This window comes from Podarcis filfolensis (genome assembly GCF_964270895.1).
Source record: "Podarcis filfolensis genome assembly, chromosome: 14".
Classification (NCBI taxonomy): domain Eukaryota; kingdom Metazoa; phylum Chordata; class Lepidosauria; order Squamata; family Lacertidae; genus Podarcis; species Podarcis filfolensis.
The window spans coordinates 45,909,645-45,929,222 of NC_139616.1; the positions used below are offsets into that span (position 1 = coordinate 45,909,645).

At 48.4% G+C, this 19,578-nt stretch overlaps 3 protein-coding genes across 5 annotated transcripts in view; 2 read left to right on the forward strand and 1 right to left on the reverse strand.

Moving 5' to 3' along the window:
* The window catches only part of FAM83G (family with sequence similarity 83 member G), a 43,776-nt gene extending 39,215 nt beyond the window's left edge, over positions 1-4,561 (forward strand). For all 3 annotated transcript variants that reach the window (XM_083585638.1, XM_083585639.1, XM_083585637.1), the window contains one exon: positions 4,035-4,561. In XM_083585638.1, coding sequence (XP_083441764.1) covers positions 4,035-4,433 — 399 coding nt within the window. In that variant the 3' untranslated portion in view covers positions 4,434-4,561. The remainder of the gene's footprint in view (positions 1-4,034) is intronic.
* SHMT1 (serine hydroxymethyltransferase 1) overlaps positions 1-19,578 on the forward strand; it is a 329,147-nt gene that overhangs the window by 224,862 nt on the left and 84,707 nt on the right. The gene's annotated exons all lie outside the window — the stretch shown is intronic.
* Positions 1-19,578, reverse strand: part of SLC5A10 (solute carrier family 5 member 10) — a 102,734-nt gene that overhangs the window by 63,478 nt on the left and 19,678 nt on the right. Inside the window, exons 6-8 of the mRNA XM_083585974.1 lie at positions 11,617-11,722; positions 9,845-9,925; positions 4,557-4,762 (exon numbers count right to left, since the gene is read on the reverse strand). Coding sequence (XP_083442100.1) covers positions 4,557-4,762; positions 9,845-9,925; positions 11,617-11,722 — 393 coding nt within the window. The remainder of the gene's footprint in view (positions 1-4,556; positions 4,763-9,844; positions 9,926-11,616; positions 11,723-19,578) is intronic.

Here is a 19,578-nt window from a genome sequence, read left to right on the forward strand (position 1 = left end):
GGCTGTTTGGTCTGGCGCAACCGGCTCGCTCAGTCGTCGTTCTGGTTCCGGTGTCCTTTCGGTCTCGCGGGTCCTCTCTGTATTTACTGATTCTGCCTCTCCTGCTGGCCCCTCCTGCTCTATGGGCCTCACTGCCCCTCTGTTCCCTTGGGACTCCTCTGACCTTTCCTCCTCCTGGTTTGTGGATTCACTTATATCTGGAGCATGATTGGGTGGTTCCTGCCAACCAGTCATGCTGCTGCATTGCTCTAGGACCAATCAGACTGCTGCATTCTGAATCCTATTGTTCTAGGACCAATCAGACTGCTGCAGTTTGGATCCTATTCAACTCAGTACATAACAGATATCCTTCCTAACCTGCGTTAGCAAATTCTATATCTTAGCAGAGTTTAAACATTCCCCTTTAAACGCACAGCAGTTTGCTTGTTGCAGGTTAGTTTTAGGCTCTAAATATAGGATTCCTGGTAAGATCCCTTCTTGTCCCTCTTGAAAAGAATAAACACGACAATCTTATTAAAGTGAATATAAAAGCAGTTTACTCACATTCATTCAGTTCACAGTTAGATCCCTGAAGGCAGACTTAGGTTACAAAAGTATATATACATGTGGAACTATCCCATAAGGGAGTTAGTACCCAAGTGACTTTTCCTCACACATAGAGAAAAACAAAATGGAGGAGAGGAGCAAAAGAAGATGGTGTGCTCCTCTTCCCCAGATTAGGCCACACACACAGTAGTTACATGTAGAGGAAGTCTGTCCCAGCTCAAGAGGAAACAGGAAGTTTTCTCCTAGCTGGTACAAAGCGTCTCCTAGCATGTCCATTCTAGGAATGTTGTACTTGACTGCTATGTATCTGGAAAAGTGTGCATGCACACGAAAGCTTATACCCAGAACAAACTTAGTTGGTCTCCAAGGTGCTGCTGGACAATTTGTTTATTTTTTAATTTATTTCGACCGCGTCAGATCAACACAACTACCAACCTGAATCTTGACTGCTATGTGTTTCACACCCCACACCAGCCAGGCAAAAAACACTCAAGGAGGGTTTGGCCAAGGGAGGGTCCCCAAACAGAGGGCAATATACAGAAATCTGAAAAGCTGCATTTAGTGCAATAGCCTGAGATTTCCCACCTGTGGGCTAAGCCAAGAATCGTGGTGAGGAAGAGCAAAAATGGCCCAGATTGGTGCATTCGCAGAAACCCATTAATTAGGCTTTGCTGTGCTGTGTCAACAAGGCCCGATATAAGAAAGCTTCTTAGCAATATCCCAGCCTCTCCAGGTCATCTGTCATGGATCCTGTTTGCTGATCAGGTGTGGCACCCTAATAAGTCTGTGTCGCTGTCTAAATATTTGCAATTTTGCCTGGTTGTTTCAACATGTTGAAAAGTCTCTCTGGCTCAAAGGTTTTGGCAGCCAGCAAGACTCCTGGAACCAGGACAAAGTACGGCAGTACCTGGTTACAGAATCGTAGAATTGTATCGTTGGAAGGAACACTGGGGGTCTCTAGTCCAACCCCCAGCAATGAAGGAATCTCAGTTAAAGCGTCCATGACAGACGACCATCCAGGGTTAACTATTTTCATTTCCTTTTATTTATATGCAAAAATTTCTGAACCACCAGCAATAAGAAAAAGATATCAATCGTGCTAAACGTGTTATCACCCATAGTCCTGGCTATAAAACAACTACAGTGATGGTGGTTATCGATATTATTACTACACAGGGCTTGTAGCTTATTTGACATATTTCACCTGCTTTTTTTGAGCCATCCTTACAAGATGTAAGGTAAGATATGATTATTCACCCCCATGAAGCAGGGGAAAGAGGACCGCCAGCTACTCAGAAGAGAGGCTCCTGGTGTGCTTGTAATATGTTAAGAGTTTCTACAGTGCTTTGAAAACATGTCGTTGTGACTTACAAGCTGTCTTGCTAGGATTTATGTCCTGAAAGATGTGACGTACCATATTTTTCTGTATATAAGACGCCCCCCCATGTATAAGACGAGCCTTACTTTTTTGAACCCCAAATTAAGAAATCATTCTTGAGTTGTTGGCCACCCAAAGTTGTTGAGCTCTGCCCGCTCATCGCCAATCACCCGCCCAAGACAACCCCCAATTTTTGCCTGAACGTTTTTAGCAAAAAAACCATTGTCTTATACACGGGAAAGTATGGTCAATAACTGTAATGAACAAAGCAAACTGAAAGCGGGCTGCTGGTTTGCAGCAGAGATGAGAATCAAACTGGGGACCAAGCAATTCTTAGCTCAGATTCTTAGCTTCTATAACAGGCATAGGCAAACTCGGCCCTCCAGATGTTTTGGGACCACAGCTCCCATCATCCCTAGCTAACAGGACCAGTGGTCAGGGATGATGGGGATTGTAGTCTCAAAACATCTGGAGGGCCGAGTTTGCCTACGCCTGTTCTATAACATGGGCCGTACTACAGCTCTCATCATCCTTGAGTATTGATCATGCTGGCTAAGGATGGTGGTCCATAACATCTGGAAGGGCACCATGTTGGCAGTCCCAGCTCTGTATCTCCATCAGCCTTCCCTGGTACCTGGGGCCCTCCAGATCTTGCTATGACGACACCAATCAAACCTGACTGTTTGCTCTGCAGGGTGGGGCTGGAGGAAGTTTTCCAAATTCCACATTTACAGCACGGTGGGATCACTTTAGGCTTCCCCCAAAGAATCCTGGGAGCTGTGGTTTGTTAAGGGGGCTGAGAGTCGTTAGGAAGACCCCTGCCAAAACTACAATTGCCAGAGTTCCTTGCGAAGAGAAACTGGTGATGGTTAAACCGCTTTGGGAAACGTCTGGCATTCAACCTTTGGTCCCCATTCTGTGGTATATCTAAGCAGACAGAACTGAAGTTGGGATGGAAGGATCTGTCCATTTTGATTTCTCTCCGTTTCTCATTCTTCCCATCATAAATTCAGTTCTCCGCATTTCTGCCACAATTTGCAGGTTTTCTTTATTTCAAATCCTTGCGAAAAGTCTTCGGCTTTTTCATGCAGATTTCTCCCAATAAACCCACTTTTGTGTGCAGTTTTCGACTAATGTATACCTTCTTGCAAGCAAATTCTCCTAACACACAGCTTTTTTGCATGTACTTTTCACTAATATACTCATGCACATTTTAAACTAACCCATGCATTTTTGGAAACGGTTGGCTGAAGGCTTGGTGTATTTCAGTTATCATGTAGGGCTCATCCAACGCTTCCACTTGTCCCATATCTAGGAAGCAGGGGTCCGATGAGTTTTCCCCTTGCCCTGCTAAATTGCCCCTTTAATGCTAAATTGGAGCTAACGTCAATCTGGAGATAACCTGAATTGCCATTTTGCACACCAAAGAGCCGGAGAAAATAGCTGCAGGACACAAGGCAGTTCAGATAAGCCCATAGTTTCAGAAACAGAATCAAATTTCTCCCTCATTCCTAACACTGAAATGTTTGCTTGTTTGTTTCATAGACTGCCCTTCGCCTGAGGATCACAGAGTAGTTTACAGAAATACATTTAAATACATTCTCTCTTTGCTTCCATCTCCCTGCCCTTTTGCCTGTCGCCCCCCCCCCCCTTGGTTGCATTATGGACTGTAAGTTCGTTGGGGCAGGAACTTGTCCTGTTTTTGAAGCAATCGTGACATCACTGCCATAACATGACTGACAACCTCATTGGCCGTGGCTGCTGCAAGTTGTGGACTAAAACATCTAGAGAGGTTTTGGGTTCCTACACACACTTGCACTCCCCTCTGTATCCTCTACCCGGGCAAACAAGAGGCATTATCAGAGCCAGGGATGCAGACCAGCCACACAAAAACACTCTGAGAGAGTACACCACAGGGTCAGTAATGTGGGGCTTAGGGAGGAGTCCTGAGGACCAGAGAGAGAGGCCTAGAGGGGGACATTTGGCCCCTGAACCTGAAGTTCCCCTCCCCCTGATGTAAATAAGAACAGATAATAAATTTGCATTGTTAATGAATACCCAAAGCATGACTGCTCACAGCTTTCTTCCCCTTTTCGTGCTTCACAAACAGGGACCACAACTGCTCTGTTACGGGTCCAGGGTGCAAATGTCTGTGGGAAGAGGCAAAAGCGGTTCCCCGCAGCAGAAAACCCCGGGAGACGGAAAATACCAGCAGGACGGAAGCCGGGCCAAAAAGCAACCCCCAGGCCCAGCCAGCCAGCCGTACTGGCAGAGCAAAGGTTTTGGCACCTCCAAGAACGCACAAGCCAGCCGCTTCTCCCAAGGAAGAAGCAGCCCCTCACGAGCAATCTCCACCACAGAAGCCCAGAGGGCGGCGGAAGAAATAAGGACACCCTTTGGCATCCCGCTGTCCAAACTGTCGGAATCCAAGCACCTAAAGAACAAGGTGTCTCCCTGGTCCGATGCCAAGCGGAGACAGCCAGGAACCAGCAACCACAAAGAGCAATAGGACGGGAGATGGTCGCCCTGGGACGCTGAGAAAGAGCTCTGTCGGGGTCCGGGGAGGGACCCCCCACGAAAGTGGGGTTGCTTTGCAACAGTGCACTCGCCCGGTGGGGAGAGGGGGGTTTACCTGGTCTGTGCACCAGTACCACGTGGCCACGACCGAGAGCCCAAAGGTCATTCCGGTCCAGGGCAGGTCTCCAGAGAAGGGATCCCGGAAGAGGTGCATCGCATCGAGCCTGGGCACGTGGCAGGTTGTGTTGGGGATGATCTTAGACGGCACGGCCTTTAAGTAAGCTTCTTCCAGGTTCTGGTAGCCGCCGATCTCGCCGAAAGCTTTGCAGGGGATAGAGGGGGTGGGGAGAGGCAATGATTTAAAATAGATATACCAAAACGGCAACAAAGGCTCCCCTCTTCCTTCGCTTCTCACCGCGACTTTTAGCAATGCAAGGAAAAAAAACACGCCTTGGTGCAATGTCGGTACACTTTCCTGTTCCAGCACCCGGGAGTGGGGATTTGGTAGGGGAACTCGCAAGCACGATGGGTGTGCTGCGTTTCCTGAAATCTCTAGCTCCCTTCGGCGGAGCAGGGGCTGTGTTGCAGGCAGAAGGTTGCAGGTTTGGTCCCTGCCATTGCCGGTGAGACTGGCCGGAACTAGTAGTAATTGATGGGAATATACTTGGCCTGAAGCCCTGGGGATTCGCTGCCAGCCAGTGTAGGCAACACTCTAGCCTGGATGGATTTGGTATAAGGCATGGAGAGGGAAGCTTTTTGCCCTTGAGGGCCATGCGTAGTACAGGTAAGGAGCTGTGTGTGTTTGTGTGTGCGTGTGCACAGGCACCAACTCTAAGGGGCCCAGATCACTTCGCCCCCTCCAACAAAATATGGGTGGCCAGCTCACTCCTAGTGTTGAGAACAATCAGTTGTGGAGGAGGCCGATCACGAAGCCAGGTGCAGCATGGTTTCAGTGGCTGTTGGCTTCTCCTGCTGCCATGGAGGGGAAGGGGGGGAGCAGCCCCCAGCTGTGGCGGCAGCAGCAGGAGAAGGAGGAGACTGAGTGCCAGAGTAGAGGAGCCTCCAGCCACTGAAGCCTCGCTGACATCATGTTCAGCTCCACCCCTGGCATGTCCTGGCATCCCACACATGTCATGCGTGCATCATCGGCCCCCCAATCTTCTGCTCAAGTTGGCGCCTCTGGCTGCAAGCCTGTGGGTGTGGCTAGAGTCGATAGTGGGTGGGGCCATTCACACACACACACACACACCCTCTGCACACTGGCCCTCGTCTTCATCAGAGGTGGCCGTCTCCCCCCCCCCCCCCGAGCTGTCCTCCCCATCACAACTGTGTCAGCCCACCCAGCGGTCGGGGAGCAATAATAATAACAATTTATTATTTCTACGCTGCCCATCTGGATGGGTTTCCCCAGCCACTCTGGGCGGCTACCAACAGAATATTGAAAACACGATAAAACATCAAACATTAAAAACTTCCCTAAACTGGGCTGCCTTCAGATGTCTTCTAAAAGTCAGAGAGTTGTTTATTTCCTTGACATCTGACGGGAGGGCGTTCCATAGGGCGGGTGCCACAACCGAGAAGGCCCTGTGCCTGGTTACCTGCAACCTCACTTCTCACAGTGAGGGAACCGCCAGAAGGCCCTCGGAGCTGAATGATGAGGGTGGAGACGCTCCTTCAGGTATACTGCGCTGAGGCTGTTTAGGACTTTAAAGGCCGCACTGGGGGGTGTCTGAGGGACACACACAGCCCACTGGGCACAGGCAGCCCACATTGCAATGCAAGGCAATTCCTAAACCATTTAAGCAGGTGCTTCTGGGTTTATTTCAGGCAGAGAGGTACAGCCGATCAGGGTCAGGGACTAGGAGTCGGATTCCTCTTCAACCAGGTGATGGAGCTGAGGACTCTGAACCTAAAGAGGACGGGCGTATGATTCTATATAGGGCCAGCCCCAGAAGTGCTGCTACCCACTTAACCTGTGGGGTAAACCCCGCCCCCTCCAGGGATGTGTTCTGACTCAGAGGACTCTGCTGTAGGAGACCCTGGAAGACCTGAGCCTTCCCTGCTCCATCACAGTAGGACAGGCATCCCCAAACTCAGCCCTCCAGATGTTTTGGGACTACAGCTCCCATTATCCCTGACCACTGGTCTGTTACCTAGGGTTGATGGGAGTTGTAGTCCCAAAACATCTGGAGGGCCGAGTTTGGGGGTGCCTGCAGTAGGAGATGGTTGGGAAAGGCTGTGTCCCTTTAAGTCAAGCATTAAATTAATTATTGAATTATTAAATTGAATTAAAGTTGCTGAGAAGAATCAGGTTACACCTGGTTCCATTATGGGCTGGGTTGCAACTTGTTCCTTGCTGGGCCAAATTCAGAGGCAGAACCTGCCTTGTGTCCTGCCTGAATTTTGTCCCACCTTGTCCTGTAACCATCCAGGATCTCACCTTCTCCTGCAGCCTCTTGGGCCTTGGCACAAGACAAGCTGGTAAACGTATTCTCCATATGCACATGTTTTGAGATTCACACCTTTACAGTTAAAGGGATCACAGGTAGCAGGCGATGGGAAAGAGACCCACTCGTCCCTGAGACGGTGGAGAGCAACTGCAAGTCAGGCTATGCAGTCCTGGGCAAAGGGAATCAATTGCCCAAGTCTGCATTCTGCTTCGGATGTTGCCTGATCATCAAGGGAGGTTAGCAAAGGCTGAATCAGATTGTGACATTGTGTCCCGAACCAAAACAAGCGCCCACAAATACCGCAGAGTAAGGCCACTCTCTCGGGAAAGTTAATGATTTGAAGCAGTTTGCAAAAAGGGCAGGATTTGCAGCCTTTGTTTTGAGCGTCAACAGGAATTAGTGGCTGGGTTCTTTTCAAAGCCTCGTCACGGCAACCACGCAGCAAGCCACCCAACCAGGGCGGGGGCAGGATTACCACATGATCCGTCCCCCTTCAATGGTGGCTTTAGATGTAAGCTCCAGAGTATCGGCTGATTTAATGGGCTGCGGGGGCCGGTTCAAGGCATTGAGGTAACTGAGGTCAGAAAGCCAATATGGCGCCCACACCCATTAACTGACCTGGGACACAAGACGTTTCTCTGCACAAGCTTTTCACTAAAGCGATCATTACAAACAAAAGCAACGGTGCACGTTGGTTTACTCGGAACCTTCTTAATTTATTCTGCAGCTCAAACCCACTCGGATCATGTCCACGTACCGCACGTTTCAAGCACGTTTAGACCCCTTTGGCAGTCGTGGATTTCTGCCCCCCCCCCCCGAATTCCAGGAACTGTAGTCTATCTCTCACTAAGATACAATTTCCAGCAGCCTACACAAACTGCAAGGGACGCGGGTGGCGCTGTGGGTTAAACCACAGAGCCTAGGACTTGCCGATCAGAAGGTCGGCGGTTCAAATCCCTGCGACGGGGTGAGCTCCCGTTGCTCGGTCCCAGCTCCTGCCCACGTAGCAGTTCAAAAGCACGTCAAAGTGCAAGTAGATAAATAGGTACCACTCCGGTGGGAAGGTAAACGGCGTTTCTGTGCGCTGCTCTGGTTCGCCAGAAGCGGCTTAGTCATGCTGGCCACATGATCCGGAAGCTGTACGCCGGCTCCCTCAGCCAATAAAGCGAGATGAGCGCCGCAACCCCAGAGTTGGCCATGACCGGACTTAATGCAGTGGTGCCTCGCAAGACGAAAAGAATCCGTTCCGCGAGTCTCTTCGTCTTGCGGTTTTTTCGTCTTGCGAAGCAAGCCCATTAGCGGATTAGCGGATTAGCGCTATTAGCGGCTTAGCAGGCTTAGCGGATCAGCTGATAAGCGGCTTAGCGGATCAGCTGATTAGCGGCTTAGCGGATCAGCTGATAAGCGGCTTAGCGGCTTGGGAAAAAGGGAGGGGGGAGGGAAAAAAACCCACAGGAACTCGCAAGACATTTTCGTCTTGCGAAGCAAGCCCATAGGAAATTCGTTTTGCGAAGCACCTCCAAAACGGAAAACCCTTTCATCTAGCGGGTTTTCCGTCTTGCGAGGCATTCGTCTTGCGGGGCACCACTGTGGTTAGGGTTCCCTTTACCTTTTTACACAAACTGCAAGCAAACTACAGTTCCCATTATTCTTGGTGGGAGGGGGGGCTGTGTGCTTTACTTGTGTGGCATGGATTTGAATTCAGATAGTATATACTAAACATCGTGAGGTTTTCTTTCTTGGGGGGGGGGGGGTTGGAGAGAGAAAGCCATGCACCACAGTCCAGTCGCCATCAGTTCTTCCTCATTAGGGGTTTAGCATGGAAATTCCCTGTTTCCTTTCTTTCTATATACAGGGCACCCACAGGACAGTGTCATCCATTTCCCCTTTGATTCTTTCTCCCCCCCCCCCCACCCCCAGAAAGATAGAAGAGGAACTCTGTCTCCACAGGGGCAAATGACTTTAGCCCTTCTCTTTTATTTCTTTCTTTCTTTCTTTCTTTCTTTCTTTCTTTCTTTCTTTCTTTCCCCTCATTTTTAACTTGGGCAGTGACGTATCGCGGTAGTGAACTTACAACCGCATCATTTGTGGTTGTATTGTGAATTTAGCATAAACTCTGGAACTATATACACGATTCTGAACAAACTAAGCCGGAGGTATACACTCGAGTATACACATTCAGAGTTCATGCTAAATATATTACTTCTGGTAAATGAGCCACCATGAAACCAAAGGGGGCGCATTGGTTGCCAGGTGTGAAATATCTTGGTGTTATTTTCAGATCTCCTACCCCAGTAACACACTAAACCACTCTGACTCCATGGGGGAAATAGAGAAGCTAAAGAACTGCCCTTGTGGAATCAGGACATATAGGGTGTATAAATGCAATGTCCTTTGCACCCATAAGGAACAGGAAATCGCCAAACTTCCTCCAAGGTTAAAGATGTGCTGCTGTTCTCAAGACTTCTTTTAAAAATCTAACTAGATACGCACTCCAACACAACTGGTTCACGCGGTTGCTGCAGGAGTTTGTCTCACTGTACAGCCTCCAAAGAAATTGTTTACAAATGTAAAAAGGTAAAATAAAAATTATAATGTTCCAAAAATGGTGGAAAGTTGCAGCTGTGTTCATTCTGTAAACTCTCGCTCTTTCCCTGTCTATTTAGTGCTGTGCCGTATATATATGAAGAGTCAGAAAACAAGTCCTTGCCCCAAGGAGATTACAATTTAGAAAACAGGCAATGGAGGAAGTGGGAGACGCATAACCCCTCAACCATCCTGATTTGAGCGGGACATCCCAGAACTACGGAAGCCATCCCGGCTTCTGATTGGATCCCTGAATGTCCTGTATTTTGGTGCACCACTCTGGGGCAAGTCAGAAGAGATCCTGTGATCTTTCCTTGGGCGGGGGTGGGAGGGGGAGCAGAGTCAGGCCCCCACAGGCAGGCCTTACCTGTTACTGTCAGGACTGTGGCTCCAATGACCATGATGAGAGTCTGCAGAGCATCTGTATAAATGACAGCCGCCAGCCCACCTGCAGACAGTAGACAGGGAGAGCAGATCTGAATTGCAGAGCTGAGTTTCGATCAGCACAATTTGGGGTGCTTCCAGTTCCTCCCCATTTTTCTAACAGAGGGAGCCCTTTAGAACTTGCGGGGGCAAAATTTGGGGTCAGTTCACATTAGTGCAAATTTACCTAATTTGCAGTTCCCAAAGCAACATGCATCCTGGCACACACACCCATCCCAAATTTGCACTGCACCGAAAAATAGGTGTCTGCAAAATGCATATATTAAGGAAATATTTACATGAGTGTAACATGAAAAAAATGCATTCTGTCAGAGGAGATTGTGTGCAGAGTATAATAATAATAATAATAATAATAATAATAATAATAATAAATAATTGTTATTTATACCCCGTCCTTCCCGGTTCAGAAAACCGGGCTCAGAGTGACTAACAACAAATTTAAAACAATTAATGCAACAAAAAACAGCATAAAATACAGTATAAAACGTGAATAACAATTAATTCAGATATATTCAGATAAATTCACAATATGTGAATTATTAGGAAAAAACGGCATGCAAATCATTTTGACGCCGTTTGCACAAGGCTCTCCCCAAAAGACAAAGGGGGAGACCAAAAAACGGATGGTGCCTTGGAAATAGGGGTGAACCGGAGAGCACATGACAGGGAGGGGAGACCTACGACCTTCCAGGTGTTCATTTGCTTATTTGTTTACAGATTTCTAATCCGCACATCCATTAAAAAAAACAGCAAAGTGGAATATGACATATAAAAACCAACCAAGATATCCATAAAAACATCAATAAAACATCAGCAAATACCGAGTGGATTAAGAAAAGAAGATCCATGTTACAAAGGCCTGCAGAACCAGAAAGAGTTTGAAAAGTTGTCTGAAGGAAGCGAGGGATGGTTCTTGCCAAACCATAGCTTTTGCCCGCAGCTTGCTTGGTACCTGGGACCATGTTTCATGTGTGAAGCATGTTCCACCAGACCCACCAAGTGTCTCTATTTTCTAGGGACGTCCCCGATTTAGAGAAGCCGTCCCGGTTTCTGATTTGATCCCAGAATGCCCCTCTTTTCCCCAGGATGTCCCTGTTTTCGTGGAGTTATCCAACCCCCGAGCCGTCTGGAGGCAATCCTGTATAGGGAAGTTTTTTAATGTTTAATGTTTTATTATGTTTTTCTATATGTTGGAAGGGGCACGGGTGGCGCTGTGGGTTAAACCTCAGAGCCTCTTGGGCTTGCCGATCAGAAGATCGGCGGTTCGAATCCCCGTGATGGGGTGAGCTCCCGTTGCTTGGTCCCAGCTCCTGCCAACCTAGCAGTTCGAAATCACATCAAAGTGCAAGTAGATAAATAGGTACCGCTCCGGCGGGAAGGTAAACAGCATTTCCGTGCGCTGCTCTGGTTCGCCAGAAGCGGCTTAGTCATGCTGGCCACATGACTCGGAAGCTGTACACTGGCTCCCTTGGCCAATAAAGCAAGATGAGCGCCGCAACCCCAGAATTGTCCACGACTGGACCTAATGGTCAGGGGTCCCTTTACCTTTACCTATATGTTGGAAGCCACCCAGAGTGGCTGGGGCAACCAATTCAGATAGGCAGGGTATAAATAATAGAATCATCATGAAGGAATGGGAAGTCCCTATTTTCATGGGAGAAATGTTGGAGGGTTATGATCCACCGTGCATCTTACCTGCAATGGTGTAAATGGCAGTGACGACCAGCATCAGGATAGTGGAAAGGTAGAGATTCCAGCCTAGGCACACTTGAACAAATAGGGCTCCTGAATACAGGTCTGTCTGCAGGGGTAAAGAGAGACACCATCAGGTTTTTTTGGGGGGGGATGCTCAGCTAGGACAGGCAAAAGCCACTTCAGAGCTTTGCCATGCTTTAAACCAGGGGTCAGCAAACATTTTCATCAGGGGGCCAGTCCACTGCCCCTCAGACCTTGAGGGGGGCCAGACTATATTTTTTTGGGGGGGAAATGGGCAAATTCCTATGCCCCACAAATAGAAATGCATTTTAAATAAAAGCACACATTCTACTCATGTAAAAACACCAGGCAGGCCCCACAAATAACCCAGAGGTGCATTTTAAATAAAAGGACACATTCTGCTCCTGTAAAAACACACTGATTCCCGGATCGTCCGCAGGCTGGTTTTAGAAGGCGATTGGGCCAGATCCAGCCCCCGGGCCTTAGTTTGCCTACCCATGCTTTAAACTAACACCTGAATTATTTGTTTTAATAGCTATTTCGGTACCACCAGCCTGCAGTGAAGGAAGTTGCTTCGTCTGATAGATTTCTGGCTGTCCTTCAATATTGGGTTATGAACATGGGAAGCAATAGGCCTAGGTTGCCACTTTTTCTGCAGACCGAGGCTCTTGTGCCTTTTAACATCTGGACATCAGGTAGAAATCCACAGGTGAATCCTTTCCAGGCATTAAGGTGCAAAGGTCCGCCCTACTGAATTCTCCCTGCCAAGGTGTTGCTCGCAGCCTAGAGCTTCCCAATGGGGACATCTGGTTGCCCCACTGTGGAAAACACAAAACTCGACTGTAATTTTTGGTCAGATTCTGCAGGGCTCCTTCCTGAGGGGGGATCAGCAGTCTTAGCCCTGCGTTTGTAGCACAAGCAGAGACCAGGTCTTAAAGCCAGAAGATGGTTAGAAATTCCACAGATTCCCATCACTGGGGTGGGGTGAGGGAGTTGCATGAGTTAACTTCCAGCCTCTTATGTGACCTGATAGGGGACTCAACACATTTCGACACATAAGAAACACCTGCTAAATCAGGCCAATTTCCCATCTGGTCCAACATCTGACCAACCAGATGTTTGTGCGAAACCCTCAAGAAAGGACCCGGGTGACGAAAGAAGAATGGAGGATGAAGTTGATGGATTATGCAGAATTAGATAAATTAACAGGAAGGATTCGAAACCTGCGAGACCAGAGATTCTTAGAAGACTAGAGTAAATATATGAACTATTTGAAAAGTGATTGTGATGAACAGATTACGCTAGTAGGACTGGAAGAAGTTTTGTAAGGTGGGTTGTTTGAAATATTACAAGGAAGACTATGAAAAGAATTATTAGTTAAGGACAATTAAATGTAATATAGAAATTAGGAAATGCAGAATAAGTGATAAAGAACGGAAAATCATCAGAGGTGTTGACGGAAGTCTAAAACATTGTATAAGGCGAGAAGATATGTTGTATGACTGTTGGAACTGATATGTTAAAAAATCAGTAAAAATGTATATAAAAAGAAAAAATAAAGGACCCGAGCGGAAGAGCAACACCCTCTCCTTTCCACCTGGCCTACCTTACAGAGTTGTTGTGATGATAAAATGGGGAGAAGGAGAAGGGCAGACTGTCTTCAGCTCCTCTTAGGAAAGATGGGGTATTAATGCAATAATAAATAAAGTTTATTTTTTAAAAAAATATGGAGCTGGAGCATCTCAACAACACATTTGGGAAGGGAAAAACATGTTTCCGCCTGAACAATGAGAACTAGAAACTTGTTTTGGAGGAAAGCTTGGTGAGCGGAAGCTGGCTGGGTCCGATGGGAGTTGGAGTCCAGGGTGAGGAGATATGACTGAGACCAAGTACTCAGTGGCTGATACTCTTACGCAGGCCTGCTTGTCAACAAGACTTAAGGGGCAGTTTTGAGGCAGCAAGAAATTCCAGGCGAGATTTTCGACATCTCAGTCTCATTATCTGGCTTGGCAGGGTGGAGAGGCACGCCCAACGGCAGGTAGGCACAAAGAAAACCATTGAGAAACCAACCAGCTCACCAAATGAGATTCCTTTCTGTCTCCCAACCCAAGGGGAGTTTCAGAGCTTCGGATTCCAAACGCAGAAGGGTACGGGCAATACTGACTGCCAACAATGGCTGTGGGACAGAACCATCGGGTCTTGTGACAGGCCCCTTTGCAAACCCCCTTCAGCCGATATCCCTAGAAGTAGGGGCCACCCTACGAAACGGGGGAACTGTTGATTCATGGCAGGTGTGAGGAAAAGTCTTCTTCACCCAGCAGCAAATTAACTTGAGGAACTCACGGCCACAAGGTGTGGTGTCTTCAACAGCTGTGAAAGAGGACTGGACGTTTTCACAAGAGGAGGCAGAGAAGCTGTGTTAAAAGGTGTTAGCCGCTGTGGTTAAGACCAGAAGTTCTGGATGATTTGGTCGTGTCTCAAAGCTGCAGTCTTTTGGTGTTCATGTTCTGTTGAACTCACAGAATCATAGAGTTGGAATAGACTCCGAGAGTCATTGAGTCCAATGCCCTGCAATGAGGAAACCTGCCCACAGCCATCCCTGGGTGGGTTCAAACCACCAACCTTCTGGTTAAAAGCCAGATGCACTGCCCATTGCACCACAGAGGACGAGTTCTTTGGGTCTTGAAAGAGGGGCAATATAACTGGCTGCTAAAGGCAGTGGCGTAGCGTGGGTTGTCAGCACCTGGGGCAAGGCAAGTAATTTGCGCCCCCTAACCCTAACCCCCATATGTTGCGCCCGGTGCGGCCGGGCCCCCCCTGCACCCCCCACGCTACGCCACTGGCTAAAGGCACACATGGTAACTAAACATCTTACATCAGATCCTACAAGTGTCCCTATTTGCCAGGGACAGTCCCGGATTTACAGAAGCCATTCTGGTTTCTGACTTGATCCAGGAATGTGCTCCTTTTCCTTAGGATGTCCTTATTTTCATCAAATAAATATTGGAGGGTATGGATTTATGCTACCCCTGAGCCAAGGAAATAACTATACAACCTTCAGAAGACGTCTGAAGGCAGCCCTGTATGGGGAAGGTTTTCAATGCTTAATGTGTTTTGCTATGTGTTGGAAGCCACCGAGAGTGGCCCCAGAAGAGACTTCAGCCGACATTGCTTAAACATTTTGGGTGTAGTAGACCCAATTTGAGTCACATGGAATTGAGTCAAATTGATTGATTTTTGTTGCTGTATATATTTCAGCAATCCCAAAGTTTGGAGTCAGTAGCACAGATGTTGTAAGGGTGTGGTGGAACAAACCCCGTTGAAGAAGATAACAGTGGTTACCCAGACCTCGTTGCTGGTTACAAAGACCACCTTCTCGTAAGCTGCCGGCTGAGTTATGTCTTCTGCTCATTGTACAATTGGGGCGTTTGTGTGTGTATAGACCTCTCCTTCCAGTACGGAAGTGCATACCCTCCAACATTTCTCTGGTGAAAATAGGCACGTCCTATTCCATAATGATCACTGCAGATGGTGACAGCAGCCACGAAATTAAAAGACGCCTGCTTCTTGGGAGAAAAGCAATGACAAACCTCGACAGCATCTTAAAAAGCAGAGACATCACCTTGCCGACAAAGGTCCGTATAGTTAAAGCGATGGTTTTCCCAGTAGTGATGTATGGAAGTGAGAGCTGGACCATAAAGAAGGCTGATCGCCGAAGAATGGATGCTTTTGAATTATGGTGCTGGAGGAGACTCTTGAGAGTCCCATGGACTGCAAGAAGATCAAACGTATCCATTCTTAAGGAAATCAGCCCTGAGTGCTCACTGGAAGGACAGATCCTGAAGCTGAGGCTCCAATACTTTGGCCACCTCATGAGAAGAGAAGACTCCCTGGAAAAGACCCTGATGTTGGGAAAGATGGAGGGCACAAGGAGAAGGGGACGACAGGACGAGATGGGTGGATAGGATTCTCGAAGCTACCAGCATGAGTTTGACCAAAGTGCGGGAGGCAGTGGAAGACAGGAGTGCCTGGCATGCTCTGGTCCATGGGGTCACGAAGAGTTGGACATGACTAAATGACTAAACAACAACAACAACAATTCCATAATAATGATAATAATAATAATAATTTTATTATTTGTACCCTGCCTATCTGACTAGGTTGACTAGGTTGCCCCAGCCACTCTGGGAGGCTTCCAACATATATAAAAACATAATAAAACATATAGCATTGGGAGGGGGACTTCCCTATACAGGCCTTCCATTAGATGTCTTCTAAAGGTTATTTATCTCCTTGTCTCGGGGGTCAAACCAGCTTAACTAGAACAATGGCTCCGCGTTCTGAAGGAGCCCTGGGCATAATAGTCTTCACAGGCGCACTCATCACTGCAGCGGGTCCAGGGGGCTTTCTGTAGTGGGGACCCTGCTAGAGTGGCATAGCATAGGTTGCCAGTGCCCAGTGGGAGGGAAATGGATGGAGTATGCCTGTGAATTCAACTGCCTAACGGCACCTACAGCACCCAGGAGATCACAGCCGCAGAGACAAGGAAAGAAGAGTTGTTCCATTGTCTGGAGAGGTCACTTCCTGGTTCACATGGAGAAGCCATTTTCAACAGAGCCCAGAGACGGAAGCATGCAGCTGCATTGAGGCAGCACCGGATGTTGAAATTTTGCACCTCTAACAATTTTGCACCCATGTAGCCCCCCCCACCGCACTATGCCACTGCCCTGCTAGGCTGCACCCTCTCAGCAGATGCCTGATCATGCCAGCCTCTGGCATCAGCCAGCAAAGCAGGTGGTCTTCATTTAGCCAGATGGCTACAGATAAGCTTCCTTCAGCCTCATTGCACTGAATTTTCATGAGCTTTTTCTCAATCCCTAAAACCTGCCTCCTCTGAAATCACACAGGCAAGGGGGGAAGGGCGATTGCTTTCATCTAATTCAGAGGTTCTCAACCTGTGGGTCCCCAGATGTTGTTGGACTACAACTCCCATCATCCCTGAGCTCTGGCCTTGCTAGCTAGGGGTGATGGGAGTTGTAGTCCAACAACATCTGGAGACCCACAGGTTGATAAAGGCTGATTCTAATTCCTTTCTCTGTTGTTGTTGTTTTGCCAGCTCAGCAAAAATAAAATAAAAAATTGCCAGCCTCCTGTTCCCTCCAGGCAGAGCGACGGAGGCAGCAACGCGGAAGGCGGCAGGTGGGGCTGCCCAACATTTTCACTCTTTCGACTTGAACAGATTTGTTCTCTTGGCACCTGCCTCGCCTTTGAATCGCCTGCCAAGTCGCTTCTTCATGCTTGGCTCCGAAGCCAGCTGCACACTCTGGCTACGAAAAAGAGAGAGCGCTTCTGTTGACTCCCCAGCTGTCCTCAGAGAAGGGGTGGGCCACGAGGTCGAGCTTGCACGTGTGGCAAAAAGAGATGGTTAAATTGGGAGGGATCTCACAAGCCTGGAGGGCACAGGAGCTTCCTCACGCTCAGGTCAACTGTGCCTTGTATCTTAGTACACCGCTGAGAGACCTTCCAGAAACTAGAGGTTCCTCATGAGGGCTAGCAACGTGGTTAGCATGCAGAACCCCCCAAAAGGCTCCCGGAAAAATACAATAAAATGTATGTCCACAACCAGTCCTACACAACCGCAAGCTCGCTATGTAGTGTTTCACAAGCTTTTCTCTGAGTCGCATAAACTGTGGAACTCGTTGCCCCAGGAGGCAGTGATGGCCCGCAGCTTAGATACTGCTACTAATAATAATGTTATTAATTATATACTGCTTATCTGGCTGGGTTGCTTCAGCCATTCCAACAGATATGGAAATGTAAGAAAACATCAAACATTAAAAGCTTCCCTATACAGGGTTCCTTCAGATGTCTTCTGAAAGTCAGATAGGTTTTTATTTCCTTGACATCTGACGGGATGGTGTTCCACAGGGCAGGTGCCACCACCGAGAAGGCCCTCTGCCTGGTTCCCTGTAACCTCACTTCTCACAGTGAGGGAACCGCCAGAAGGGCCTTGGAGCTTGACCTCAGTGTCCGGGCTGAATGATGGAGGTAGAGATGCTCCTTCAGGTATACAGTGGTACCTTGGGTTACAGACACTTCAGGTTACAGATGCTTCAGGTTACAGACTCCGCTAACCCAGAAATAGTACTTGGGTTAAGAACTTTGCTTCAGGATGAGAACAGAAATCGCACAGCAGTGGCGTGGCGGCAGCAGAAGGCTCCATTAGCTAAAGTGGTACCTCAGGTTAAGAACAGTTTCAGGTTAAGAACGGACCACCAGAACAAATTAAATTCTTAACCCAAGGTACCACTGTATAGGGCTGAGGCCGTTTAGGCTTTCAAGGTCAGCACCAACACTCAGAATTGCACTCAGAAACGTACTGGGAGCCAATGAAGGTCTTTCAGGACTGGTGTTATGTGGTCACGGCAGCCACTCCCAGTCACCAGTCTAGCTGCAGCATTCTGGATTAGTTGTAGTTTCTTGGTCACCTTCAAAGGTAGCCCCACACAGAGCGCATTGCAGTAGTCCAAGCGAGAGATAACCAGAGCATGCACCACTCTGGCGAGACAGTTTGCGGGCAGGTAGGGTCTCAGCCTGCGTGCCAGATGGAGCTGGTAGACAGCTGCCCTGGACACAGAATTGACCTGCGCCTCCATGGACAGCTGTGAGTCCACAATGACTTCCAGGCTGCACACCTGGTTCTATAGGGGCACATTGCCTCTGCCCTGCTTCCACAGTCAGAGGCAGAAATGCTTCTGAATACCAGTTGTTGGAAACTGCCAGAGGGGAGAGGGCACTTGTGCTTGGATCCTGCCTGCAGGCTTCTGCTTGGTCACTTTTGAGAACAGGAGGCTGGCCTAGATGGGCCACTGGCCTGATCCTGCTCTTCTTATATTCAGCTTTCCGTTTGCAATATGAGGATAACATATTAGCCTGCAGGATGTTTGCCAGGATGAAGTAGATTTAAAAAATGGAATGCTTGAAATGTGCTAGAAGTAAGGTAAAGGTAAAGGGACCCCTGACCATTAGGTCCAGTCGTGGCCGACTCTGGGGTTGCGGCGCTCACCTCGCTTTATTGGCTGAGGGAGCCGGCGTACAGCTTCCGGGTCATGTGGCCAGCATGACTAAGCTGCTTCTGGCGAACCAGAGCAGCGCACGGAAATGCCGTTTACCTTCCCGCCAGAGTGGTACCTATTTATCTACTTGCACTTTGATGTGCTTTCGAACTGCTAGGTTGGCAGGAGCCGGGACCGAGCAACAGGAGCTCACCCCATCGTGGGGATTCGAACTGACGACCTTCTGATCGGCAAGTCCTAGGCTCTGTGGTTTAACCCACAGTGCCACCCGTGTCCCTTGTGCTAGAAGTAGTGCTTTTTTAAAAAATTGCTTCCAACCTGGGTTGCCTTGCACAAGGGCAGCTGGAGGTTCTTCTGAAACTCTGGCTCCATACCCCATTCCCTGTCTGAGCACCTCACTCCAATCTGCATGATTCAACTCCCTCTTCCAAGAGAAGGACGATCCATAAATCTGGCGGCAGCTATCAAGACGCCACCCGGGTGTGTGTGCACTTGTTGGTCAATATCTGACAGGTTGCAAAAGGGATGTCAGAAAGGAATGAGCTCGCTTTGCTGGAGGAGCAGATAGACTGCAAAATCCTGAACAAGTTCAAAGGGGCAATGCAGAATATTTGCTTTTCTCCTGGAAATTAGGTTAGAGACCGACATCAAGCAGCTGGACAGGATCCTGGGCTCTGGTCAAGACAGCGCTCTGTCCACGCTGCCAGCGATTTTTTGAAAACGTTCCGATTTTGAGCAAAGCCAGTCCAGAATGCTTTGATGGCTGATGCCAACCATCACTGCCACTCGGGTACAGATGACTCCACTACTGGCAGCTGAATCTTATTTAACAGAAGAACAGAATAATAGCCTGTTGGATCAGGCT